The 20,896-nt window shown below is 36.8% G+C and overlaps 2 protein-coding genes across 5 annotated transcripts in view; one reads left to right on the plus strand and one right to left on the minus strand.

Moving 5' to 3' along the window:
• Positions 1-20,896, minus strand: part of LOC139934028 (voltage-dependent L-type calcium channel subunit alpha-1D-like) — a 205,497-nt gene that overhangs the window by 160,145 nt on the left and 24,456 nt on the right. For 3 of the 4 annotated variants that reach the window (XM_071928302.1, XM_071928300.1, XM_071928301.1), the window contains exons 1-2: positions 3,048-3,171; positions 446-761 (exon numbers count right to left, since the gene is read on the minus strand). In XM_071928302.1, coding sequence (XP_071784403.1) covers positions 446-761; positions 3,048-3,066 — 335 coding nt within the window. In that variant the 5' untranslated portion in view covers positions 3,067-3,171. Of the gene's footprint in view, positions 1-445; positions 762-3,047; positions 3,172-20,896 lie in introns of those variants that run through there. The other variant, XM_071928304.1, reaches the window with a different exon arrangement.
• LOC139934029 (uncharacterized) overlaps positions 5,078-20,896 on the plus strand; it is a 59,978-nt gene continuing 44,159 nt past the window's right edge. Inside the window, exons 1-2 of the mRNA XM_071928305.1 lie at positions 5,078-5,212; positions 9,706-9,746. Of these exons, the coding sequence (XP_071784406.1) occupies positions 5,078-5,212; positions 9,706-9,746 (176 nt within the window). The remainder of the gene's footprint in view (positions 5,213-9,705; positions 9,747-20,896) is intronic.

Consider the following 20,896-nt stretch of genomic DNA (forward strand, 5'->3'; position numbering starts at 1 on the left):
ATCACAGATAGTCTCAGATAAATTTGTATTATAATATGGAAAGAATGTTTTGTAAGAAGTGTGCTATTTCCTGTCAATTCCATGTTTACAACTTTCCTGCAGATTTCTTGACTTGATCAAACGTTAAAACCAACTACTTGGCAGAATTCATGTGTCTGCAATACATCCGCACAGCCATTTTTAACAATTAAATGCAGTAATGGTCAAAATTAGCAAGACCTTCAAACAATTTTGGCTTTAGTTACTGGCTAGAACACAGCAAGCTTTAAAATGATCAATGTTGCCAGCAGCAACAGACATAGCTTAAGTCATAGAAAGGTCTCAATGGCTTAGTAAAAAAAAAAACTTGTTCAGTAATAATGAACAAAAACATCATTTCATAATAATAAAATGTAGGCCTATACACAAACTTCACTTTCACTTCAAAATGGCTCAAAAAGGATATTTCCATTCGACAAAACTGATGCACATCCGCCGCACCGGGTTGTCCAACGTAAGGCAAAACAGCGCCCTCGGTGGGCGCAGCGAAGTTCCTGAGTGTTGCTTCTTCTTGTTATAAGTATTCCTTCTCCGATTCATTGTGGAGACCGTGGTGGTGGCCGCCAGCGTGGTCTTCCAAGCTGAACTAAGAGGGGCTTTGGTACCAGTACCGGTAGTAAACGGGTCTGAAGAGGGTGCGGTGGTCGGGGTCGGGGTGGTTGCGCTCCCGCTGATGTATGTTCCACTGCTAGCTGTAGCAGCAGCGACATTATTACGTACCCCTGAACAAAGAAGAAGAAAAATCAAAGAATATTACACACTTGCTTTGTTTCGGGGCTCAAATTCGGGGGGGGGGGGGAATCCACAAGACCACAGGACTTGTTAGAGCGGGATTTTATTTACAAGACTAGATTCAAAAATTTGAAGACACCAGATTCAAAATAAATAAATTTTTATCATCTTCATTATTTGAATAAAACAAAAATAGAAAATCTAATCTATTCTGTTGTATTGTACTCAGCAGGATTAAAAGATGTTTGTGAGACTCGAACTCAACATCTGAAAATCACTCTTTTGAGACAAAGATGTTGAATTGAGAAACAAATATAAGACAGTTTTGGACTTGTCCTTTCATTGGCTTACTGACCCCGGCACTGGAATCACTGACCTTGGGCCAGTGGTCCAGTGAAAAATTCAAGCTCTGTTATTTTATTATCTCTGGTTGTATCATCTTAATTTATTCTTGTGTCTAATGAGCCACCATTTCATCTTGCATTCATTTAAATTTAATACTCAGGGCATTGGTGCTCTCTTAGATCGCTGGTCTGCTTGAGGGACTGCATTTCACACTTAATCCTTGCCTTAAAATAACATGGATTGCTCCAATTTATAATAAAATAAAAAATAAAAATATTTGAAGGTGTATCATTACTTATCAAGTTGAAATTTCTTGTTACATTACTTAATTCATCACGTCCACCAAATAAATTGCTCTACTATCAACCAGTGCTCGAAGGCAAGGCTCATAACACCTGTCCTAGGTCAGACAGCAAGATACAGAGTCTGTGATTGGTCGGCATTGCGAGAAATTCAACACCCCTGGCCAACCACTTACCCTGTGAGACAGGATAACTTGATTTGTGCCAATATTTTCACTTGTGACTCGATCGGCGTGTCATACAGTTTACATTTAGGGAATCGGTTTTGAAGACAAATATTGAGATGGTTGGAGCTTAGGATTAGCTGAGACCGAGATCTTGCGGGCATTTTGGTCTCGATAGGAGGTGGGTTTGTCACATTAAAAGGGTAGTGGAAAATTCCAATGAGTACAGATAAACTGTTTCGACTTGAACCCCCCCCCTCCTTCAAGACCCCACCCACTATACATTTTTTCAAGGTTTTACTGGAAATTGATTTGGAACCATTTCCTTAGCTGACTCAAGTACAGTTGGTGCGACGATTCATTTATTACTTAGGGATGAACGTGTACAAATTATGTTTCTACAAAATGATCCGTGTCGTATTTTTTATTGGGGCAAAGTAAATCATTCATTCATTTTATTTTTCCCCACACAACGAAAAGTGATATAATTTAGACTATATAAAATAATAATTAGGAACAAAATGTAAGTGAATTTGTTTGTTTTGGGGGTGGGACTGGGATGGGGAATCAGTTACACTGATTACAAAACCAGACCATTCTTCTCACTTTTATGTTTGTTTTTACAGTAATATAACCAATCAATCAATTATACAATTCAATAAATATATTATTTCTTTCAAACAAAGTAATTTTACTTAATAAATTTCATTTAAAGAAAGTATTAATACTGCAAACTAAATATTCAAACAATATTCCCTTCCGAGTACTAGCATAGTTTGAGCCCACGATACCACAATATTTTCAAGGGGATCAATGCATAAATGCATTGATTATGTGTAAGTGGATACGAATATATTCGAAAAATAATTTACTATTGTTTCAAATTAAACTAAAATAGGCAGACTACAAGAAAAGAAAGAAAATGTTTCAGCAAATAATGCTGATGGTTCATCAGTTGATGCATAATTTTAAGATGCAAACATAAAACAGCATCTTTGAAATCTAAGAAATACAGCATGTGTAGTGTGTGTAGCACGGTAGCAAGTAGGTCCTGCATCCCAGACGTGTGGGATTTCAAGCAAATAAAAGAATGAGGGACGAGAAAAAAAGAGCAAGCAATCCCATTGTGCAACATTGGGATTAATAGAACACGTCCACAAGCCTTAAAATTCCCCACCATTTGGAGTATAGTGAAATATACAATAGGTTATCATGCATGGCTAAATCGTCAACAGAACGTGTATTGTCAGCCCAGTCCTATATCAAAAAAACACAGTAATTACTTCCATAGTGGCACGCGCCGTGGTGGCATACACAAACGTACGTAAAACAACGCCACCACCACAAGCCGTCTAAATACACTGAAAATGGCATTTTTAAAAGACAAATTTCCAGAGCACACCTCTAAACGACAACCAAAAACCACAGACCACTACAGGCAATAAATATGAAAAGCAATATTTACCCGTCCGAAAATTATCCATGTTGCTAGTCAATCAATGGGGTGGGTAGGGCATGAAAAATGGTTGGTAATTCCGAAGAAAATATTTACAATAAATCCTCAGCGTTGTTCCATGTTTAGTTGTATTATATCGCACGTAAATTCACTATGTGTGTATTTTTTTTTTAGTTTGCTCTCTGCGCGTGTACTGTGTGTAAATGAATGGGGCTAGCTGTTGAACGTACGTTTGCATAGGAACATCCGGGTATGTTGCTCCTCCACCATGCCCATTCCAAGAATACCTGAAATGGATGATGCTGGAGGATGGGGATGCGGTGGAGACGGTGACAATGTCAAAGGTCAAGTGTGTTTTATGGAAATTAATCAGTACCACTGTTGTTGTAGGAGGGAAGAAGTGGTGATGTTGATGATGAAGATAATAATTTGGATTTCTAGCATTGATTATGATAATGATGGCATTGTGCCTGGTGATTTTTAGGGTGGCTCTTCACTTTATCAACATAAAAGAATAATAGCGAATTCCGAAAAATCTACTCGGCGGTAGTAGAGTAAAATTAGAAAGACAAGTTCTCAATATAGTCTCTGTCCCATAATACACATGGTGGTACCACACCCCCCCCCCCCCCCAAAAAAAAAAAAAAAAAAAAAAAAAGGCATGGGTACAATAGTATAATAATTCTCTTCCTTTGGTAAATGAATGGGGTTCGGGATAACAAAGTATGGTGTGAAGTTGTATGCATAACAACGCATAATAATACATTGAATTCCCATCCAGGTAATGTTATCTTTTCTTTCTTCTAAATCACGACAAAAATCTACCCTCTATTTTTAACCAGTTGTGCGTTTTCGTCTGGTCCCAATGCAAAGCGATCCATTGTCTCTTGTTTATTGACACTAATCCTCTTTAACAACGTATGCATTCATTCATTCTGACCACAGCGCTACATCTTCAAACGGGTGATGCTGACACGTATAGGCTATTTGCCGCTTCAACGCCTCCCTGCTGTTTCACAGAGTTAATCTGCTATGTGAGAAAGTGATAAAATGATCTCCGTAATGGGATGGATGAAGGGCGCCGCCTAGCGTAACTATGGAATTTGTATCTGTGTTTATTGTAAAACAATGGTGACCGCATCCAGCAGGCATTTTGTTTTCTGTATATCGAAAATGCTTGCCACTGTTGTCGTTGTGGTTTTCGGATGGGGATTTTGAAGATGGAAACTCTGTACTACATGCAAATTTCAATAAGATGAAATAATATTTAACGTGACAAGACTAGGCAGAGGACCCATAAAAAATGGAAATAAATTACAAAAAGTTAACACAAGGCCTATTAACATAAAATCAAAATATCACAATGGGCGGAGGTAGGTAAACACCATGACAGCCAACTACCACAAGACGTCTATCTTGTCTTTGTAGTGGATTATTGTCATGATAAATTATGTGGCATCAGTTTCTGGTAGAGTCGAGTCTCTAAAAAGCAGCTACATTTTAATCACATTAGATTATTCTCAGACATAAAATACAATGATGAAGGCTGTTGCGTCATGTTTTCTTTTGGAAACGGAATCTAGCAGTAAATTTTTAGTGTGAGTATCAGCTCGTCCGTTTACACTAGAAAATTTACTAAGCACTTGAATGGAAGTACTTCCCTCTTGTAAATAATTATGGTGTATACTATTATTAACAAAAAGGGTAAGATTACGCCAGACATGAAATCGATTGAAATAATTTTTTGTTATCAAAAACGGAAATTAAAACAAAGAAAAACACCACAATGTCTATAAATAAAATGTTTAGGACTTATAATCACATGAGCGAATCATTAGGAAAAGTAATCAATGAAATAAAAACAGAGTAACACAAGAATCAAGTTTTGTGCGTACATTATCGTATGACGCATCACAGCAGCGCAGCGCGCCCTTTCATCTGTGTCCATAAACGTGCACAACTCGCACGTGTCTTTGTTTTGAAATAGCGCCCTCTTGTGAATAACTAAATTCCAACCAACAAAACAGAGAAGAAGCAAAATGGCGGCTGACAGTAAAGCGGAAAACCGAATGAACTTAGCAGCGTTGCAGCAATGCGACCAGCACATTACGAACATTGTCCAGACGGCTAGTCAAGTAGCCCTCTATACGTTCAATGCTGACGGTAATGAGTGGGTAAGTATGTTCTTAAATTGATGCAATTTGCAGTTGTTTTAGTTTTGTTGTAATTGAAAAAAGAAGAACGAGTGCAGTACGTGTAAACTGACTTACTCCGTGCACATTACATTTGCATGCAGTCTGTATGTAGCATAGGTTACCGACCGTAAACGTGTACACACACGCGCTGGCACTGTGTAGTGTGTGTTCATTGTGTTGTTTACATTCAGCAGGACTTTAAGTACAGAATGGAGGTAGAGGAAAAGTTTCCGTATGGTGCCACCACTTTTTCATTTGATATAAAATAATTTAGTATCTAACTTACCTCAATGAGATATCCCTATTTTTTTGAAAAATGAGTGAAAAGGTGTTGGCGCCATACGGAAAGTTATCCGGAGGTAGATACCTCCATGAGTACAGTGACAGTAGTCAATACAGTAAAAGAAATGTGCTTCTGGTTACGAACTTAGAATAGATAGACTCATCAAAGAGTCCGAAAAAAGGCATGGAAAAGTTTCCGTATGGCGCCACCACTTTTTCATTCGATATGAAATATAAAAATAGTATCTAATTCTAATTTACCTCAAGCTCAATTACCGTAATTTTCGGATTATAAACCGCGCGGCGTATAAACCGCACTTCCCCAAAATATACAAAAAAATATTTAGGTGTCGGCGTATATGCCGCGCGGCGTATAAACCGCGACCAAAATAAAAAAAAAAAACATGAAAAAACTAACCTCAAAACACGGAAGTGAAGGACGCAAACCTGCCGCGTTACGGGTGATTTTTTTATCTCACACTATCAGTCCTGAGTTATACTTTTTTCCATCAACAACCCTTTTCAAGAATTTGCGATTTGATGATCGGTTGTGTTGACCATGTTTTGTGAACTTCTTTGGCAACAAACTGTCCGTGAATCAAAGATCGGTCGACAACGCACACCGAGAAATAGTTGAACTTTGCCCTGCATCGCATCGCCCTCTGTTGACAAAAGTTGTCCATGTTTGATTAGACTGGGCCCCGAGCCTCGAAGCGTGGGTCAGACGTTCAAGCTATTTGTTGTACAATGGGCAGCCGCTCTACTCGATCCGTCCGAAGTCTAGCCAAGATTTTATGAATGGAACTATCACCGGCCAATCAACAACGGCCAATCATCAAACAGCCAATCACCGCATGCGTACACACAAAGGGGCCGTGCTTGTTTGCGGTCCTCTTTGTGGCGATATGCAGTGACAGGCGGGCGGCACATCAGTCAGTCTTGTATAGTTGCCGCAATGTGGGAGTTGCGTCGTAATTAGAGTAGAAATGTATTGAAGTTTACACTATTGATCGTAATTGAAATGATCTATTATAGGATAGTATTCTTTTTGTATACTGAAAAAAACCAATAACAGTTTTTAAAATTGACAAAGTTAAATCCTACTCCATTTGTAGGTAAGTGAGATCGTGTTGCAATAAAAATTAACTTCTGACAGTGCGTTGACTATCATTTCAACATAGGATTCGTCTGCAGAAGCAGTGATAAAGAAACAGTGCGAAGATTTATATCCAAGGAATCCTTTGCCTTCCGTTTTGTTTAAATAGAAAATAGACAAACCAAAACCAAACAGTCCTTTTCAGGGCTACCACAACACAAACGAGAGTTGTCTATGACTGTTGTTTCTGTTTACAACGTATAAAGGAACATTTTTTAAACATGTAAACAGCTCCTAAAAAATTCCTTTATAAAATATAAAAGAAATAATAATGGGGACGGCTAAAGTTGTTCCCTCACTTTTATTGTATAGCGGTAGTAATGAAACAAAATGCGCTACCTTATTGTGTGCGTAATCATAAGGACATGGGATTCACTTTTATTAAACATCGGAGTAGACGGGAAATAAGGTTGAAATGGGTCTTTCAATAAGGGAATTAAAGAAAAGTGGTTGTTTCTCCCTCCCTTTTATTGTAGTCCCACAACGAGGATCCACAACAGATATTGCAACGACGGACGGGCGGACGGATGTAGCGTGTGTGTAGTAATGTATCCTGCAGCGTGCACATTAAGCACATGTACACACATGCGAGTTCGTAAAGCTAGCAATCTGTTTATTGCGCTGCTCAATCTCGAAATTGCACAACAGATGTTGGGGGCACCGTATTGAGCGATGTTCGCCGACGGGTTGTGCTACGCCCTCATATTTGCGCCGCCTGGAAATAAAATTCCCAATGTTACTGGACGCAACAATCAGGGTAATAGGGCGGTTTGAAAATGTTTTGTTTGACCCCCGGCGCGGCATAGTTCTTTGCGTACGTCCATTCACCATTCTGCTGTTGCCGTGTGCGTGGTTGACCTGAAGAAACCGCTGGCTAAAACGAGTGTAGCCTGGATGTCTGACGTCAGTAAAGATCGTGGGATAAATAGACAGGGGACGAGTCTATTTCGCTGAGACACGAGTATAACTTGAATGTCTGACGTCAGCATGTAGAGATCGATAGGATAAATAGACGGGCACCAGTCTAGTCTATCCCGAGTTGCGCTGAGTAGAGGGGGAGCTGAGGGCGGTTGATAAACGTTTTACAAAGGAAACACGGAATACAATTGTGGTGGGATTTTCAACAGGATTTTGTCATCACACAGGCAGGTTTTTGTTCTCGTTGAAGAAAAAAAACATTGTTATTAGAATAGTTTACGAACGATCTTTCTTTTAAAAAATGCCGTTTTTTCTCTGAAATATTTATACGTCGGCTTACAAGCCGCCCGGAGAATAAACCGCAGGAGTTCAAAAAAATGTCAAAATCAACATATAAACCGCGGTTTATAATCCGAAAATTACGGTAGATATCCCTTTTTGTAAAAGTGAGTGAAAAAGTGGAAATGCACACTGCTAACTGCAGTTACTGCAGCTGTGTATTTACAATTACAAAAGAAATTCTGTAACTAAATTGAGGGGCAGCCCAAAAAGTTGTTCATTCATGTTATTGTTACCAAACAAAAGCAATTATCTCATTTGTGCACATAATAAAGATAGAAAAAAACCTGCCACCACTTTTTCATTTGTTATATGAAATAAAGTAGAATTTAATTTACTTAAAATTTGATTTTTTTTTTAATGGGTGAATAAGTGACGGCAGGAAACGGTACAGAAATGTAAAACAAAATCTGAATTTTTATCTGAATCGATCGCCACTCATTTGAGTTGAGTATAATAATTTCTTATTGAATGAAAAAGTGACCTGAATTTTGACCTGAACTTCATCATCAATCATACAGTGCCAGCTTGCTCCCTTTAAAGATAGAGTATACTTTTGGTAATATTGTCAAAGACCAGCAGCCAAATTCCTGAAACACTAGGATTCTTTCTATCTTGAGTTAGGACGAGTAACCCATCCTAACTTAGGATGGGTTCATGCGACCTAACGTCTTTGGATACGGAACTGAACTTGTTCTAAGTCCTAAGATCAATCCCAAGTCAGGAAGAGTTTGGTGAAATTGACGGCTGTATCCATAAAACATGTGAAAGTTTGGGTTCAGCCATCAAAGTTGCAAGGGAATAATACTTAGGTAAGGTAAAAACACCGTTGTTGTAAAGAATTGTGCGCTTTCAGATTCTCGCTAAAAGTTTGTATTATACTCAGCGCCTTGAGTACCTTGTTTGGTAGATACGTGCGCTATACTTGGATAGTATTATTATTAATATTAAAACTACATTACTTCAAAAAAGTACACATAATATCACGTTAAAAATTCCTCAGAGAATAAATTAATTTTGAGTTGTTTTTCGGAAAAAAAAAAAAAAAAAAATGTTCACATTTGAGGAAGTTTTTGTGTCTACAAGGAACTCGTTTTATAGCATTGGTGACAGGCTGGAAAATGCCCAACGGCTGTTTGAGTTTTATAAAACTTTATTTCACTAGCACAGTATGTACATGTGTAATCAGACCATTTAGCTTGATCCCAAAATATTCTTATTTATATAGAAAACCTAAAAGTTATATGAACCCAAGTCTCGACACTCATGGGGTGACAGGTCTTTTTCTTCAGCCGCGCCACGCGTCTGGAACTCTCTACCACTTAATCTTCGATCTTCGATCTTGTGTTTGTACCGCAAAATTCAAGTCTCTTCTCAAAACTTATCTTATGTCACAGGTTTTCAATGACTAATTTTGTTGTGTCTGTTTTTCTTTGTGTTATGTTTTGTTTTTGGTTTTACTGCGCCTTGGAACACCCAGCAGGGTGGATATGTGCGCATTACAAGTCTTATTATTATTATTATTATTATTATTATTATTATTATTATTATTATTATTATTATTATTATTATTATTATTATTATTATTATTATTATTATTATTATTATTATTATTATTATTATTATTATTATTATTATTATTATTATTATTATTATTATTATTATTATTATTATTATTATTATTATTATTATTATTATTATTATTATTATTTTTATTATTATTATTATGCAGTTCAGTGTTCAATTTGTTTACATTTTATTATCTTTTTGTTTTCAGGAAAAGACAGACATTGAAGGAAGCCTGTTTGTCTACGCAAGGTAAGACAAACAATATAGAACATATTGGGATGTTTTTTTTAGGTTTGTTCATCTGAATTTATTTCCCTAAATGTTTACATGGAATGTGTGACTTTTGTTTAGCCATTTTATAGCTGTTTCTACCATGAAGTATGAGCCTATAGTTCTGGTATGATTAATTTCAGACTTTTATTTGACTTTTGAGTCGGTTAAGAACAGATCCTGTATTTCCCTTCAAACTTAGTAAGCCAGGCTTATTGATCTATAACTCTAACCCCGGAATTAAACAAAACCAGGAAACGTAAACGCCATAGTGATCAAAAGGTGGAAGTGCTGGAATTTCAAATTAAACTATCCTCCTAAGATCTGGGTTCCCGTTTCAGACTTTTTTGGTCTTTTAAATTAACGTTCTTCCAAAGGTAATTAAATGATATTTTGTGCGCACTGCTGGTTTATGATAATGAATGGGGTTTGTTTTTATATGAGAAAGTTGCAGCTAATCACAGCTAGCTACACACACGGGAACGGGAATTAACACTTAATTTTGGGTTGGAAAACTAGGTTGTATCTGGTTCATTCCCTCAACAACTTTACTTAACAGTGATACGATCAAGCTACGACTTCTGAAACAAGTAAGTTGTGAGATATTTTCCAAAAGGAAGACAGTGCGGATCGGAAACTCCAGCGGGCACAGAAATAGAATTTTGTTGTTGGTGGGGCCAAGGATATGAAGTGATTTGGCCGTATTTATTTGGCTACATGATGACCAGAGACGATAGCGGGTCGAAACCCTGTGGAACCAGCATTGGTAAGGGTCGCCAATGCATGACCCAGTAATCAACCTCGTGGGCTGGTTTTAGTCCGCTCGACAAGAATAAACTCACTGTGTGAACGCAAGCCCGTTTTATCTTTTGAACACCCGCGAGGCTCAGAATAAGGGATAGAATTACTCCTCGTCTGAACGTACCCACACATGTAGGTGGAAAATGTAAAACAATAAATTGACAACAAATTGTAGAGGATTTATTACAATGTTTGTGGGATTAAGATAAGACTGTTAGTTCACGAACAAAAGTTGTCCTAAAAAGAAAAGGAAGGTTTAAAAAACAGTGGCTCTGTTTAAGCATTTAAAGGTAATCGGAAATGAATTTCAATGTTTAACCAGTTAACCGATTAAACGTTCCAACCCTACATGTACGTTCTTAACCATATTCAAGCAAGTTCATTTGTATGTGTAGCAAGATTATAATGAGTATGATTTAAAAGAAATACTATAATGGCCAAACATCACAAAGCCACATTCACAAGCATTCATGTTGGGGCTTCAGAAATAGGTGTGCACACATGTATGTCAGAAGGAACACGTGCAGTCAACCCTCGTTAATATGGCTCAGGACCAGCCCCCAAAAACCTTGTACTTTGTATCAACCACTATCTCGTATTTACAAGCTTGTCTTAAAGGATTCGGGTCCTTTTTCAAAATGTCCACAGATTTACATTAAACTTACAGGGTTTGAAGATGATGATAGTGGAAAGCTTCCCTTCAAATATTACTAAGTAAGGTTGTGTAGTTATTGAGAAATGAGTACAAGTCACAAAATAATTTTGGTCTCATGAGACCAAAATTGATTTAGCACGTAAAATCCGTTTCTCACAATGTTTTATACTACCAACCTCTCCCCATTACTCGTTACCAAGTAAGGTTTTATGCTAATAATTACGGTGAGTAATTACCAAAAGTGTCCACTGCCTTCAATTTAAATCTGTGGACATTGTGTTTTTTGTTAGGAAAAAGTACATAGACCCTTTAACAAGGGGATACTCATGTCTTCATGTTAAACTGCATGAATGCAACAGAGACCTTTGACTCCATGATCCTGCCTTGTTGTCTTGGTACCTAACCCCCCTGCCTTGAGTCTTCAAAGAGGTGTGAGAAGCTGTGGTCTTTGACCTTTGTGCTTGTTGAAATAAAGGTTTTAACAATACCTAGGTAATTAGCTGGCACTCATGTCCATTGAGTGCATTTTGAAAGTCAAAGTTCTAATCCTATCCAAGTCCAAACAACTTGGTATGGAAAAGAGGAATAGAAGGGTTTCTGTGGAGTCTGTAATCAACTTTTGAGTTTTTAAATGTTTTTGGTGTTACAGAATGTTTTTTTAATATTTATTACACCCCCCCCCCCCCCCCCCCCGGCCCCAATCATTAAAAAAAATATGATCGATTGCGTATATAAGGTAAAATTAAGAGTAAATCAAATCAAATCAAATCAAATCTTCATCCATCTTTAAATCAACCTCCCTGAGGAGGACAAGACTTGGCCAAGAAGATTCGAGACTTTAGACGGTCTTAGACCTCAAACGAACAAGTCTGTAACCCCCAGTTGAACCTGCCATGTTGCTTTTTGGTGCACGTCACACAATTAGGTGGTACTCATTTATACGGGAACTAGACTGGCATAAACTAGTGCTCAGTTTTAAATCTTCCCTGAGTGTCTTTAAGTTCCAGACATGTATTCAAAGTCAATCAAGATAAAGTAAATAGCGCCCTCTGTTGGTCATTATTGTGTTTCACTTCAACATGCACACAAATTCAGTGGGAGACTTAAGAATGCTAGGTGTCAGCAGACCAGGTAAATTCAATTTTTTTTTTATTACTTCATTTGGATTTTACCTGACAAGTCTGCTGCCCTCTAGTGTCACAAAATGGATTTTTTTTTCTTTCTTTCGAGAAAATGTTTTTTAACTGAAGTTTTTTTTAGACAGGCCTTCTTGAAAGCATGTATGTCTGAACATTTGATATATGAAAACAACATGTATTGTTTTATATAGAAAGGTTTGCGGTAACACCATGTAGTGACTATCTCTAATGAGTAGGGGTGGTTCTGAAAAGAACCATTGGTTTCAACTCGTTTCGATCAATATGCTCTGATCGTCTTCTGGAGAAAGCTGATGTATTGTTTTACTAAGCTAAAGTAATAAGATTGTCAGATTTTTTATTAATTCTGTTAATTATTATTGCTTTTTAAAAATCCTTTGCACCTGTTTTCAGACTATTTATTGATGTTGTATTTATTTTGCAAAGAGTTCCCTTTATGCTGTAAACCTCATCTTTACATTACAATCAAATTCTGTCAATAAGTGCAAATAATACTGGGAAAAAAAAAAGAAAAAAAGGTCTCATATTAGCGTATTTTACATAAAATATTTTAAACGCGCTGTACAGTAAAATAAACACAAGTGCCTTGATCCACGTTAAAAGTATTCAATTTGAATATAGTTTTTGATCCGAGATGACCTGGGTGTGGGTGAAGGTTCCTTCCATCAGATCTCAAATAAACAAGGAAACTGAGAACGAACAAATCACACTTTTCTTCAAATTTAAATTTACCTAAATTGGTACTTGGGTATGCACCAAAGCATGGCTAAAAGTACAGTACGCTTGTTTGTTCGGCCGGATTGAAAACCAATACAGTGAGGTGATACCTACGGGAGGAATAGCCTGTTTTTTAAGACATTACTCCGGCACCCACTCCTTCTCTCAGCTATTGTTCCAACTTCCTGTTTCTTCCTTTGTATCTCAACTAGTTCAGGATAGCATATCAGCATATTCTACATCATAAAAAAAAAATAGAAAGCTAGGTGACTTTTTATATGCTTTTGTTGAGTTGAGTGACTAGCAGTATGCGTGGGTAGTAGTGGAATGAATTTAGGGGGAAAAAGGTTCTGTGTAGTTAAATCGATTTAACAGAGTGTGTGGACTGTGTACGGACTGTGTCAGTCGTGACAGTGGTTTAATGTCAACCTGAGATGACTTTAACATGATACAATACATGTAACTCCCCTCCCGGTCAAATCGCAGCGGCGGGCAAGCTTTCAATGTTCAAATCCTGCCGCGTGCTGTGTCTTTAGTTAAGTAATTAACCCCTCAATTATGGGAATAGGTTGGGAAATTAATTCTAGTGTGAACTGGAAAGATGAGCCAGAGGCATGGAACATATTTACCACTGGCCTGTACACAAATTGAGATGCAGTCAGTGTTGTAACAAGTGCTGTTCATCTATGACAGAAAGTTTTTATAAAAAAATAAGAAAGCCTTCGAAAAGAGTCAAAACATTAGGCCATTAACTATTTCTTTGCATTTATACCACAAGACCTTTTAGTTGGTAAGCAGCTTTTAAATACCAAATACATATCAATAAATTTGTATGGTGCCTGGCAGAAGCCTGTTTTTTAGAAGTCTCTTTGCTCTTCTTACAAGCACACAAAGTACTTTTCTTTTTGATTCAGCAACAGAAGATGGAAAGCAATAAAAATGAAGAAGAATTACCCCAAATAAATGTTTTCCAACTCCCATGCAGAATTCAATCTTTCTATAATGGCTCTATGAAACTTCCTTGATACTTGTCCTAATTTAACCTGATTCCTGATTTTCTAACCCCGCAAAAAATTCAGAAAAATATATCCGACGTATGTAGGTCAGCCCTTGTACATGTCAAATGTCCTACTTGTTGTCCGAGGGTCAAGTATTATGCAAACTGGCTTCCTGTTAATGGCTTGTAAATAAGTTTAACATCTTTCAAATTTCATGAGATCTCACATAAATAAAAACACACCATAAACAACTGCATTCATCAAGATCTACTAAGATGTCTCTTAATGAGACAGTTAAGAGGTATTATTTCTCCTTTTTTTCCCCCGTTCTTTTAAATAATCTCTCGTCTCAGCTAAAATCTTCAAGCATAAGAATTATGAAAACATATTGACGGTAAATCCCTACGGTACCAGCTGATACGATACACGGAGCCCGTAATACAGGCATTAGCGGTGCTATCAGAAGAGTGTAAGTCAGCTTTAAGCCCTCTCTCAGAGTGAGTGGATACATAATCCTGTCGCGTACCCGCTGTTTGCGTGGTACGGCAGCTTGCCATATTGATAAGCCATTCCTGGAGTTGATACTCTACATTAAGGCAAAGTGCATGTCCTCTTGGACTGATCTTAAATAGTAGCAGAGGACAGAGGCCTCTGAAATAAGCTTGGGCGATATCGATTTATTTTATTCACGATATAGCGCCGACAATATATCGCGATATTCGATATAATTGCGATTAATTAAATTTGACATCGTCCGTCTTCAAACCCCAAGTGAAAGTTGTAGAAGAGACAGTCCTAGCATAAGAGAGGTGTTCTAATGACCTATTCTTCTGGTTTTACTCCAAACCTACATGTATGGGGTGCAAGATGTCTCAGCTAGCAAATACATCGCGATATTTAATCGATATCACGATATATCGCGATATATCGATATTTTGATTAAAACCGAATCCATCCGATATCGAAATCATTTCCAAATTAATATCGCGATATTATCGTGATATTGCCCAATCTTACTCTGAAATCAATCTGAATGGCATAGGGTCCGCCGCTGGAGCACTGTTAACACAGAGCTCGTACTTGTCATGGCAACTTGTATTTCTCATTGATTCACCTTTTTTATTTTTTTAATATATTTTTTACACCCCCACCCCCTGTTCTTTCTTCTGGCCTCAATTTAATACTTGAAAAACCAAATTGAGTTGTGAATGTCTCACACAAATTGTCCCAGAATACTGCTGCTTGTAAATCTGATTTTGGCACGGACGATTTTATACTCATGAAGTTGTAGCCTCAAGGAACTGATGTAATAGTGTGCGCAGTGAATAATCGTGTAGTGGTTTTAGATACAGTGAAATTTGAAGCTGAGATTGCGTGCGTTATTTCTCTTCATTTCAATTTCAATTTCATTTCTCTTCAAGATAGGCAGAATTAAATGCTATCTGGTAATTTTGTATATTTGTACTACCACTGGCGAGTACCAGGACTGCTAAGTCGATTATTGACTCTTTGTATGATTTATTTTATGTATTCCGAAAGCGCTATTATGTACAACCTTTTTTTATCTTCTCAAAGAGTGTTATCAATGGTACGTACGACCAATTAATGGAATAGGCTACATGTTATGACGAGAGGACATTATCACTCAAGAAATACTATTGAATTTGGGTTGTACCAATTCCAAGGCAACTCAAATCAGCAAAATATTTTTTGTTTGGACAAAAAGTCTTGCAAATTTTGTTGACAGAGTTTTGAAAAACCTAAAAAAAACCTGGGCATTTAGATGCAGGCACCGACAGAGTTTATATCATCACAAAAGCTTCCTGAAAATAAAACCTGATGGTTGATGCTGGAATATCCATAACTTATTTTATTTCTGCTACTTTGGTGTTTTTTCTTCTCTATCATATTGGGAAAGCTTTGAAGTATGTAAAGCTGCAATGTTATAACTTTTGCGTTAGCATCGCATGTGTTCAGTTAATTAAAGTAATCTTGATAAAAGGCTCTTTGGTAATTAACTAGTGATTAGTAGATTATTTTTAATTGGCAATCGTGATTGTGCATGTATGTTTTTTTCTTGTAAAGGCATGCTGCTATTTTCAGCTGCAAAGGAAAGTCAATATTGCATAATGGTAAGAAAAATTACATTTAAACTCCATGGGGAAAAACGATTGTGAGAAGGGAAAGGGATATCGCCTGTTCAAATTGGTGCTTTTTAGTAAATTCTTTAATACATGTTATGAAATAAGTTTTGAATGATAATAATTTAAAATACATTTATAAAGCACCTTTTCAAATGTTATACCCCCAAAGTGCCTAAAAATAAAAAATAAAAAATCATTGAATTTGTTTAAAAAAAATAAAGTTTCTTCTTAATTGTACAGATAGCAGTCAAGCTTGAAAGCAGACTTTACTGAAGTCATGAAGAAAATGAAAAACTGAAAGTGGACAAAATTTAACCCCCCCCCCAAAAAAAAAGCACTGGAAAACATTTCTTAGTATTTTGCACTATACAATTACTGAGATTGCCATTGCCGTACAGTATACTATATGTTCCCATAGTCCATTGATCTAAAGTGAAAATGAAACATGTGAGTTTGTTTCATTTTAAACAAATAAATTGTGCATTATAATAATGATGTAATTTTTCAAAGCTTCTTCCCACATACTGCCTTTTTGAGAACCCATTTACCTATAACCTGCTTCCCTGCCTCTTATAACCTGAACCAATTCAAATGCAATATCAACGATCATCTTTCTACTTTGATCTCCTTTTCTGGTATCCCATTTGGTGGCCTGTTTTAGGGCCTTGTGATGGGTCTTTTTTAATAAAAATATAAAATAACAAAAATATAAAAAATAGTGCATTTTAGTTTCACAAGAATGATTTATATACTACATGTACGTAAGTATTTTGGGAAAGTATTATCATAATTTTTTTGGGGTGGACCTACTTTGACGTGTTTCACATGAAGTAATTCCTTGTAAAGTGCAAAGAATGGAACAGTCTAGATCCAGATTGCTTATAAGAAACAAACCAAAGCCCCAAAATGACCATTCTATTTGGTTTTCTGTAATCACGTAGTACCATTTCACCATTTTTCTCTCTTTAAACAAAGCCAACAACACCACAGGACGTACAATTAACGTTTACATTCCAAGTCTTGTTTTCCCATGCGCTAAACCCCGCATTGTGCGTCAAAACAAAAAATATTAGAAAATCTCTAATCAAAACAGACGGCTGAGTAATATGTGATTAGCGTCCCGACGATTGTTTATCTTTCTGGATTCAGACTGTTGTCCCAACATGAAGTGGGGAGCAGTGTGAGACAAGACCAGTGGACTCTGTTGTTTAATACCATGGCATACTTGCATAAATTAACAACGTTGACTTTCCCTCAAGGATTAATCAATTGGACAAACAGTTATTGTTCATACTACCATGTTGTTCGCATAAAAAAAACCAAGTGGCGGGCATGGACAGGGGATGGTAGGCAATGTGTGTTCACTGATTAATAATGATGGGTTTGTATAGCGTACTAAAGTATGCTCTATAATGCAGTAAACGAGATCTGCATCTCTGTACGGCTATAATTTGGTTTAGGCGTGTTTTTTTCCCCTTTTCATCCCAGCTTTAAAGGTTTTGATACCTTTTGTTGGTCATGTTTTTGGCCATCCCTTCTCACTGTGAATGAAGATGTATGTAAAATAATTTATCTGTAGCAGTTTTAGCTTCTCAAGTCATGACGTTTTTGGGGGGAAAAACGTGAGGACGTTTTTTGGGGGGAAAAACGTGAGAATCATGTAAAGTCGTAAATTTTTGTATTATGAGACGAACATATTTTTGGTGAAATTGTTTTACTAATTTCTCAAAAACTACAGCATCTCAGCAAGTAATATAAGAAAAGCTTTCTCTACCATAATATCTTTAAACGATGCAAGTTTTATGTAAATCTGTGGAGGTTTGTGTTTTGTGCAAGTACAAAAAGTACCCCAACCCTTTAATAATGTTTAAGTGGTACTTTTTTGGGCAGCTGCCCTAAGGTTCTACTGTATGTTTTTTGGGTGTTTTTTTTTCAAAACTGGGGGTAATTTGGGGCAATTCTTTTTTACAAGTTCAGCCATGGCACTTTTTGTGGGGTTTTTCTTTCTTAAAAAAGTATGCAAAAAAGTGTATGCAAATACAACAGAAAGCCTTGTTTTTATTTATTTTTTCTTTTATCAAAAAATAAACCACAAGGTTTTGGCCTGCAATTTGTATCAGCCCTATACGCTAGCTTGAATCCTGTGCCCTTTCATCAAGTATAGTGATAGAAAACATCTCAATAACTTCTTGAATGAAGCCTATAGCCTTATCTGCATGTGTCATTGCATTAGCTGCACCTTTGGGAAGATCTGCCCCTCCCTGCATATCAGCAAATTTCCTAAAAACTTCTGGAATGGAGACTAGTACCAAATCATTAATTAGGCATGTTAATAATAACGTACTAAACAGATGCTACGTATTTCTTACTTTTTTTTTTCCATATTGCAGTGGGTTTTTTTTCGCTGAAAGGTAAATGGATGTGTGAATCACAGAGAAAGGACATTGCTAAAAAAGAGACCCGAGGCCGTTCAGGTTTATGTCAACATTTTCAAGTGCACTCTGTGAAACAAACATGTCACACAACAAATCATTTTTGTTCAGTCATACACAGGTAATTCCATTGATTGATTGTACCCAAAGTACAGTGAACTTTTTGGCGGGTTTGTTTCATTCAAATTCAGCTGCCGCCACTCTTTAATAGCACATCATGTGAACATGCTTATGGTTGAAAATGGACAAAGAAATATTTTAAATTAATAGACAAAGTAATTTTTGTTAAACTGTATACATTACATTAGGCTGTGTCGGACTGTACGGCTATGGCTAAGGTTGTTGCTACATGTATGGACATCCTATGCTTCAATGCATGTTCAAAAGACTTTATGAAGCTGTAGCCACAGGCAGACTTGACCGTAGGCTGATTTTATAAATATTTTTTTGTTTAATATGTATATTGACCATAAAAATATGTTAATGTGTGGATGAAGATTTGTCATCTTGCTAAGCTCTGAAGTACAGTATTCACTTGAGCTCAAATTGATACAAGTACATTGTATACATGTACACCCCTAGTCAAGATAGATGGGACGTAAAGCTGTTGGTCCCATGTATTGTGTAACACATGTAAAAGAACCCAGTGCACTTATCAAAAAGAGAAGGGGCTCGACCCGGTGTGGTTATTAGCAAATTGCACCACGCAACTTGTGAAAACATTACATGGTGCTATGCAAAGGACTAGGCCACGTAACTCAAACGTAGTCCCATATTTGCAGGAAATATTGTATGTTGTAGCGCCAGGAGCGTCACTGAGTGACAGGCGCACTATATAAGAAGCCACTATTATTTTTTTTATTATAATTGGGGTTCTAGGCTAGTACAACTGCATGTCACTCGGCCCTAGGAATTTGAGTAACCCAGATTTCAAACATGTAATGCAATGTCATCTTTCTGATGGGAGCAATCACAACCAGTTAAATTGTCAAATGAAGTTACATTCACAACACTCAAAAACAAATCTTGGGGTTAATCCAATACAAAACTGTGTCAACCCTTGCAGGTTCCCAATAATCACCTTGGTTAACAAATATTGCTAAGTGCCTTGCTTAAAAAACAAACACACTTTTTAAATCTATTATTCACCACTGAAAAAGAAGAAATATTTTGAGCATTTTAAACATCGAGGTTGCACAGTTTTTAGTAGCCCACAGTGCTAGTTGAGCAGTAAATGTTTACTAACCGGTAGCATCTTTTACTTGAAAGTATTATGCAGGACTGAACTGATGTATGAACCGGCCGAAAATTATCTTTTTAGTGGTTCGGCAATTTATTCAGTACTACAGGTGTAGAATACATACAATGTCTATTGAAGTGTCCACTGCGACACTGAGCCCATGTCTCCTATACTTTTTACATACAGGTACAATCTGCCAAGAGTTTAAATTGAGGATTTTATTTTATTTTATTATTTGAGGACATCGATAGCAATGAAATTTGCTGGATATTTCTTGACTGCGTTTGGGTTTATTTCGCATGTGTGACATAGCCTGATTGTCATGGAGATGAAGATGTAATCGTGGTTCTTGACCTCTCTTTAAGTCAGTCTTCAATTGAGAAAAAAGTACCTGCTACCAAACGGCTGGGTCTTTTAATTGATTTTCTTTTTAGTGCAAAGTTCTTTACACTATTTAAAAAAAAAATGGAACTGTTGGTTATTATTTGCACAAAAAAAAAATGAAATCGTTACCAAACAATATTATTTGTTCTCCTATTGAGTATCCAACTGAACTGTATTTATTCTTAAAGAGAAATGGCCTCTGTTATCCTTGCCTTGGCCTCTGTGCCCTTTCAAAGTTTGCCCTCTGGAAGATGAAATACCATGCCTGCTGCCTCCTCGCTTTGTTTTATTGATACAAAGAGAAACATATTTGTGCCTCAAGAAAGGTTATAAAGTAAACTTTTATATCATATATGAAAATTGCCTTTCCCTCTCAAGAAAGGTTAAATGCGTCAACTTTTGTATCATCCTTTGAAAATGGCACTGCCCTCTCTTTGATGAAATTCCTGACCTGCTACTTCCTCACTTTGTTTGATTGATACAGAGAAAAACATAGATGTGTCTCGAGAAAGGCTAATAACTCAACTTTAAGATCATTATTTGCCCTCCCCTCCAAAAAGAAACCCCCCAGCAACCTTATTCCTCTTTGTAGGCAATGGTG

The sequence above is a fragment of the Asterias amurensis genome, chromosome 2, assembly GCF_032118995.1.
Source record: "Asterias amurensis chromosome 2, ASM3211899v1".
In the NCBI taxonomy this organism is placed as follows: Eukaryota; Metazoa; Echinodermata; class Asteroidea; order Forcipulatida; family Asteriidae; genus Asterias; species Asterias amurensis.